Source organism: Babylonia areolata, chromosome 9, assembly GCF_041734735.1.
Source record: "Babylonia areolata isolate BAREFJ2019XMU chromosome 9, ASM4173473v1, whole genome shotgun sequence".
Classification (NCBI taxonomy): domain Eukaryota; kingdom Metazoa; phylum Mollusca; class Gastropoda; order Neogastropoda; family Buccinidae; genus Babylonia; species Babylonia areolata.
In genome coordinates, this window is record NC_134884.1 from 18,052,467 (window position 1) to 18,059,966 (window position 7,500).

General features: G+C 41.3%; 1 protein-coding gene across 1 annotated transcript in view; it reads right to left on the reverse strand.

Annotated features, from left to right (window-relative positions):
- Positions 1-7,500, reverse strand: part of LOC143285769 (uncharacterized) — a 26,816-nt gene that overhangs the window by 18,354 nt on the left and 962 nt on the right. Inside the window, exons 2-3 of the mRNA XM_076593187.1 lie at positions 3,764-3,809; positions 1,153-1,327 (exon numbers count right to left, since the gene is read on the reverse strand). Of these exons, the coding sequence (XP_076449302.1) occupies positions 1,153-1,327; positions 3,764-3,809 (221 nt within the window). The remainder of the gene's footprint in view (positions 1-1,152; positions 1,328-3,763; positions 3,810-7,500) is intronic.

Consider the following 7,500-nt stretch of genomic DNA (forward strand, 5'->3'; position numbering starts at 1 on the left):
AATTAATCAATTAATTTATCTATTCATTTATTTGTGTACTTATTCATTCATTCATTCATTCGTTTTTTTGATACAGCAGATGTTGTGTAGCGTATGATGTAAGGATCAGTCCGCAAGCTTTGACACCAACTTGAAACTGAAACTGAAACTGAAACTCTCTTGTGTGTCTCTGTCACTGTCACTGTCTCCGCCCTCTCCAGGAGCCAGAGGCACTGCTTGGTTCTAACTTTTTCACAGTTACGCGTGGCCAAGTGCCTACGTTGACCGAACTACGCCATTGGTCAGTTCCATACTACACACACAGTTAGTAGAAGTTACGACCATACTAGGCTCTTCCGTCCGAGCAATGCAACTGGTTCCTGGCAGCTCCACAATAATACGCCTCCATCACATCTGTTTGTGCATAACCCAACGCGCCTGGTCAGGCTTTGAGTGCATGTCTACGTAAATTTGTGTTTCAAGTTTCAGTTTCTCAAGTAGGCGCCACTGCGTTCGGACAAATCCATACACGCTTCACCACATCTGCAAGGCATACTATGCCTGACAGCAGCATAACCCAACGCGCTTAGTCAGGCCTTGAGAGCATGCTTATATATTTGTGTACCTTTGAGACTGGATTTCTTTTTACACCATTTTGCCAGGGGACAACACTCTCGTTGCCATGGTTTTCTTTTTCAGTGCGCAAAGTGCGTGCTGCACACGGGACCTCGGTTTATCGTTTCACCCGAAAGACTAGACGCCGAGTTTGATTTTCAAGTCAAACTCGGGAGAAAGGGCGAGAGCGGGATTCGAACCCTCGCCCTCACTGATTCTCAGTATTGGCAGCTGTGCGTCTTAAACGTTCTGCCACCTCTTGTTTAACTCTCTCCATAAGAACTGCGAAAGAGACGACGTTAACAGCGTTTCACCCCAGTTACCATCATCAAAATATTGCAAGCGGAAGACCTCTTATACTGAAGAGGTGAATGTTGACAAAGAATACCACAGTTCTGACGACGGAAGCTAAAGGTTGGGTCATAGAGACACCCACTGGACATCCGAGGGGTCTGTGTAGAGGAGAAGAGAGGACAGGCCGTACTGAGTGAGTTAATATATTTGTGTACGCATCATCAGAGTGGATCTCTTCCACACGTCACATGCACAGTCGCTCACAAGTCGGGTTCCTCGATGCCGCTCCGGTAGTACATGAGAGCGGGCAGCTCAGCGATGCCCCACTCCTTGACGAGGCGCGTGTCGTGTACGCGCACGAAGAAGATCTCCGGGTCGCTGGGGAACGCCTGCGAGGCCGCCACGAAGTATGGGAACTGGATGCGGCACCGCTCACATGCTGTGGAGAGGCAGAGAACTCAGAAACTCAGAACTCAGAACTAAAAACTCAAAACTTTTTTTTTTTAATTCAAGGATTAAGATTTTAGGCATAACCTATTCTTTCAATCTTGTCCTCGCTGATCTGCATTTATAACAAATCGTGTGTATATGAATGAAGAGAGAGGGATAGGGGTAGAGGGAAGGAGAGAGAGACAGAGAGAGAAGGAGAGGGGTGGGGGGGAGAGAGAGGGGGGAGAGAAAGAGGGAGAGAGAGAGAGACGGAGAGAGAGGGGTGAAGAGAGAGAGAGAGGGGGGGAGAGAGAGGAAGAGAGAGAGAGAGGCGGGGGGAGAGAGAGAGAGAGTCGGAGACAAAGGGAGAGTGAAAGAGAGAGAGAGAGAGAGAGAGAGAGAGAGACAGAGAGAGAGAGAGAGAGAAGGGGCCTGGATGGAGGGGGGGGGGGGGCAAAAGATCAGTTACACACACTCACAGACGCAAAGAAACAGAATGAGAGAATGACAGATAGACAGACAGACAAACAGACAGATACAGAGTGGTTGAATTCACATACATACATAAAATACATACATACATACAGACAGACAGAGGGCAGACAGACACACATACACACAGAGACACAGACAGAGACACAGACACACAGACACAGACCCCACACACACACACACACACACACACACACACACGCGCGCGCGCGCGCGCACACTTTTCTAGCGTGTGTGTCTGTGTGTGTATGTGTGTGTGTGTGTGGGAGCTTCTCAAAAGTGATAGTAATTGACCTTCACTCAAACTATTTCTAACTTCATTCATACCCGTTCATACCTCTTTTTCAAGATGAGCATCAAAACTTCAACTGAATCCATGCGTTGCCTGACCAGCATGTTAAACTTCATGTAGAGCTTAATAATGATAATGATGATAATGATAATGATATATTGTACTTATAATTATGGCGCAAACTCTCCATAGATGGGCTCTCAGCGCCTCACATGAAACAGTGCATATATATATATATAACAGTGCATTATACCGCACAAGAGCACATGAAGACATGTAAGTGGAAAACAAAATATGTATCCACCAATACTATACTACAAATTGCTTAGGGCTCTTTACATTTCACTTACAGTGCTTCAGAACTTCACTCTGAGTGCATAAGGATATGAAACTCCACGGCCAATGGTTGCATTTAAAGTTCAGTTCTCAAAAACTCATATATATATATATTTTTTTTTCTTTTTCTCTTATTTTCCCAGCAAATAAATTCACCCATGGCAAAAAAAAAACGAAAGCCCTAAACCCGTCTTATGTAATTTAATTTTCTCACCGTCAAAACACTTCTGGTTTTGAGGAAGGTGGAAAAAAATGGTTAAGACGCTTATCAGCACGCACTTGGCTCAGTGTAAAATACCCTATGGCAACAAAAGTTTTGTCGTTTGGTAAAGTTCTGTAGAATAAATTCGTTCTGATTGGCACACACACATATATATGCATGCACTCAAGGTTTGACTAAGCGCGATGGGTTATGCAGCAGCTGGTCAGGAATTTGCCTAGCAGATGTGGTGTAACGTGCATTGATTTGTCCGAACACATTGACATCTCTTTGAGAAACTGAAACTGAATCTTAATTTTCTCCTTCTACGTTGGATATTGTACATGAAATGCCGTGTTCATAAAGCAGGACTTTTCCACTTCCAACCTAAAAAATGGTTTCCTAAATCACAAACCTTTTATTGATGATGATAATAATAATAATAATAATAATAATAATATCAATGATAATGATAATGGAACGTTTCAATAACGCACCCCTTAATAATAGTTTATATCGGTTAGAATTCTTCTGGGTATTTAAGAAAATCTGAGATTTTACAAAGAACAAAAAGAAAAAAAAAGAAAAAAGAAAAGAAGAGAAGGCTGGGACTAATGTTCTCATTTCCCCGATGGCACACACACACACACACACACACACACACACACGCGCGCGCGCGCGAACACACACACACACACACACACACACACAAATCTCTCTTTCTTAGTCAACTCGTACAGTGAGAACACACGGGCGCGCGCACGTAGGAGAGAGAAGAACGAAAGTAGAGAGAGGGAGGGGGGGAGAGAGATAGAAGGGGGAGAGAGAAAGAGAGAGAGGGGTGAGAGAGAAGGGGGTGAGAGAGAAAGAGAGAGGGGGGAGAGAGAAAAGGGGGTTAAGAGAGAAGGGAGAGAGAGAGAGAGAGCGGGTGAGAAAGAGACAGAGAGGGGGGAAGAGAGAGGGGGTAGAGAGAGAGGGGGAGAGAGAGGGAGAGAGAGAGGGAGGGAGAGAGAGGGAAGGAGGGAGAGAGAGAGCAAGAGGGAGGATGAGAGGGGGAGAGAGCGAGAGGGAGGGAGAGAGAGAGGCAGGGGCGGGGTGGGGCTTGGGGGTCAGGCAAAGGAACTCACTTGGACTGTCGACAAAAATAACCACCAGTAGTTTCCCTTTACGGAACTGAAACAAAAAACAAAACAAAACATAAGCGAATTAAAAATTATGACATAAAATCTCTCTCTCTCTCTCTCTCTGTATGTGTTTCTCTCCCCCCTCTCTGCCTCTCTCTGTCTCTGTCTGTCTGTCTGTCTCTCTCTCTCTCTCTCCACACCCCTACTGTAATGCAGTTATATTTTTGTTTGACTGTGTTTATTGATCCTCACAGTGTTGTGATGTATTGTTTGTAAAATAATGTTCACATTCCCCTTCATAAGGGGCCAAGGCCTATACATGAATAAACCATCTGGAATCTGGAATCTCTCCACTCAACCCCCCCCCCCCCCCCGCCCCCCTCTCTCAACGTCTCTACGTTAGTCTGGTGTTTGTAATTTGTCTGAACGTCTTGCTCGAAACCAGTAACGAAACAGCAACAACCAGCAAATGTTTATGAACATTTACGGACAGTCTTCAAGTATATACGTGAATAATTCTGAAACAGCTACAATCATTGGTAAATATTCTATCAATTCTATATACATAAGAAATCCGTTTGCCTTGTGGTTCAGTAAAACTAAAGCTTGGAATCTTTCTATTGTATTGCACTGCACATTCTTGAAAAAAAAAGCACCTTTCAAAAATGAACCCCCCCTCCCTACTCCCCCCCCCCAAACAAAATTCCCCCAAACACCACCAAAAACAACAACAAAAAAAGCCAACAAAACACACACACACACACACACACACACACACACACGAAACAACAACAACAAAACCAAAAAAAAACAACAACAAACAATAACCAAGAACCCCAACACACACGCACGCACGCACACACACACACACACACACACACACACACACACACACACACACACACACACACACCACAAGAAACCTAAACTTCAACTGTAGTAACCATTAAATGTGCAATGAATTTGAGATAGTACAGAGAAATGCCTGTCCTAAATCGAATTGTACAACCGGACAACGTGGACCGCGTGACATCTGTGACACGGGGTGACGCGCGTGCTGAACAAATCGAAAGTGAACATGTGGCGACAATGCCGGCACAGGTATTCGGAGCTAACACTCACTTTTTTTCTTTTTTTTTAAACATTTTAAAAATTCCATTTTGATAGATTGACATTTTACAACAACAACATCTTAATGGACATTTATAAAGAAAAAAAACAGCAGAAAAAAAACTAAATAGACTGATTGACAGAAACAGCCAAGCAGCTGGATTATACATAGGTTGGTTATCATCATGGAGTGTTATCATTCATTTCTTAAGATCTTACACAAGCTGTCAAGGAATACAAACTGTCACGTATCTTAGAGTATGGTCACAGAAAGTGAACATCACAATAATTTCTTACGAATATCAATAAAAAGAAAATAAATAGGGGTGGTTAAATTTCTTTAATCGTGAACAGGTTACTAATCATTTGTGATCAATAACTTGTAAGGCAGCCATCTGGCAGAGAAAATGGCATGGTTAAAGTTAATATATGCATTATATTCTTCAATTCTATATCGAGTTTTTAATTTGTTAAAAAACTGATATTTGTGGAAAGCTGTCCTCAATTTTACATAAATAATATAAAAAAGTAATACTTTGCAAACAATATTATAAAACACAAAACAGCATCAGTTGTTATTGTCACATCATGTCCAAATAACACAAGTGATTCTGTTAATTTTAAATTTCCTGCGTTTACACATCTCTCTTTATCAAGTCCGCAAAAGCGTTCCAAAACATTTGCACATAATTGCATTTCCAGAAAGCATGATCAATACTGTCTTTGTGTTCTCTACAAAAACTACAGTTGTTATTATCAGTAACACCAATTTCTTTTAAAACAATTTTTGTACATAAACATCGGTGTATTATTTTCAGCTGAAACCATTTCAGTTTTACAACTATCTTGTGTGCATGCATAAAACAAGATTTCCAGTTATGATGCATCAAAAGCTTTAAGTCCCATTTCTCACAACATTTTGGTTTCATATAATTTTCAATCAACACATCATAATATGGTCTTGAGCCTTTAGAAACAGAAAACATTTTTTCTCTCTGAACCGAACTTCGGATTTCTCTTCCCCTCAAGATGTCTGTTGCTATGTCTGTCTTTCCAGCTAAAATTTAGCCTTCTCGCGAAGACATTTATATGCTATTTTTTTTTTTATTCAAGCGAACATATTTGTGTGTGTGTGTGTGTGTGTGTGTGTGTGTGTGTGTGTGTGTGTGTGTGTGTGTGTGTGTGTGCTCTTTCTCCCCTTGATTAATGTGCTAAGTCGCTTAAAAACGTTTTGCATACTGTGTGATGTGCGCTTAAATCTTAGTGTTAAAAAACATTTTCACAGGATTGAATGTCTTCAATAATCATTTCGGTTACAGGAACACACTGGCTGTTTTAGCGTTTACTTTATATATTGCTTCTTTGTTTTGTTCCTGTCTCAGCATTAGATTCAGCGCTATATAGATACCATTATTATTATTATTATTATTATTATTATTATTATTATTATTATTATTTCGTGTTGTTATTTTCTCACTTTTATCAATTTCACACTGAAGATCCAATTTCCACATCAACATTTTGAGTATATACAGATCACATGAAAGTAACACACACACACACACACACACACGCACACACGCACACAGAGACTTATAAACGCACACACATACACATATACAAACACATATACAGACACAGAGACATACACACACAGACACCCACGTCTCCCCCTAGCCCCCCTTCTTCCCCCCCACCCCCCCCCCCCCACACACGCACACACACACAAACAAAAGATTAAACAAACTCAAGTCCTTTGTCCACCGTAACAAATTAGAAAAAAAAAGCAAAAGTAAAAGGTATATGCAACATCTCAGAAAAAACAACAAGGAAACCAACACGCACACACACACAAAGTACCAACTCTGGTCTGTTTCACTCCGAGTACCTGTACCGGTACACTTAAGTTTCATCATTGATCTTTGACAAATACCCAGAACGTGTGGACTATTGATTCACCTTCTCGGACTTTGTCGAAAAGCTCAAAATATCGAGCAGTGCAAACACACGAGAAAAGACACCGACACCCCCGCAACACCTATGTACGTGTATATGCACAGACTTTTCACAAAATAACACGTAGCATGTCCTTTCAACCTCGAGAACTCCTCTAATGATGCTCGTGCTTATAGACTTGGATACGTTGGGGTTTGCATGCCATGCACACACACACACACACACACACACACACACACACACACACACACATATATACACACACACACACACACACACACACACATACACACAAATACACACACACACATCTATCTATCTATCTATATATCTATCTATCTATCTATCTATCTATCTATCTATCTATCTATATATATATATACAAACACGTGCGCGCCCGCACACACACACACACACACACACACACACACACACAACAAGAATGGCATAGACAGTGAAACAATTTTTCTTGTTAAGGTTTTTCTATTTCACGCTTTCTACATTAACTTTCATCAATTCCTGCAGCTTGAATAACACACAGACACATGAATCCAACATGAATCAACCAGTCATACCCAAATTGTTAATTAAGCATTTGAAAGGCGAATTGCTTTTGAACATGATCATGACCGAACAGTGCAATAAAAATCAAAATCATATCAACATTTATTAGT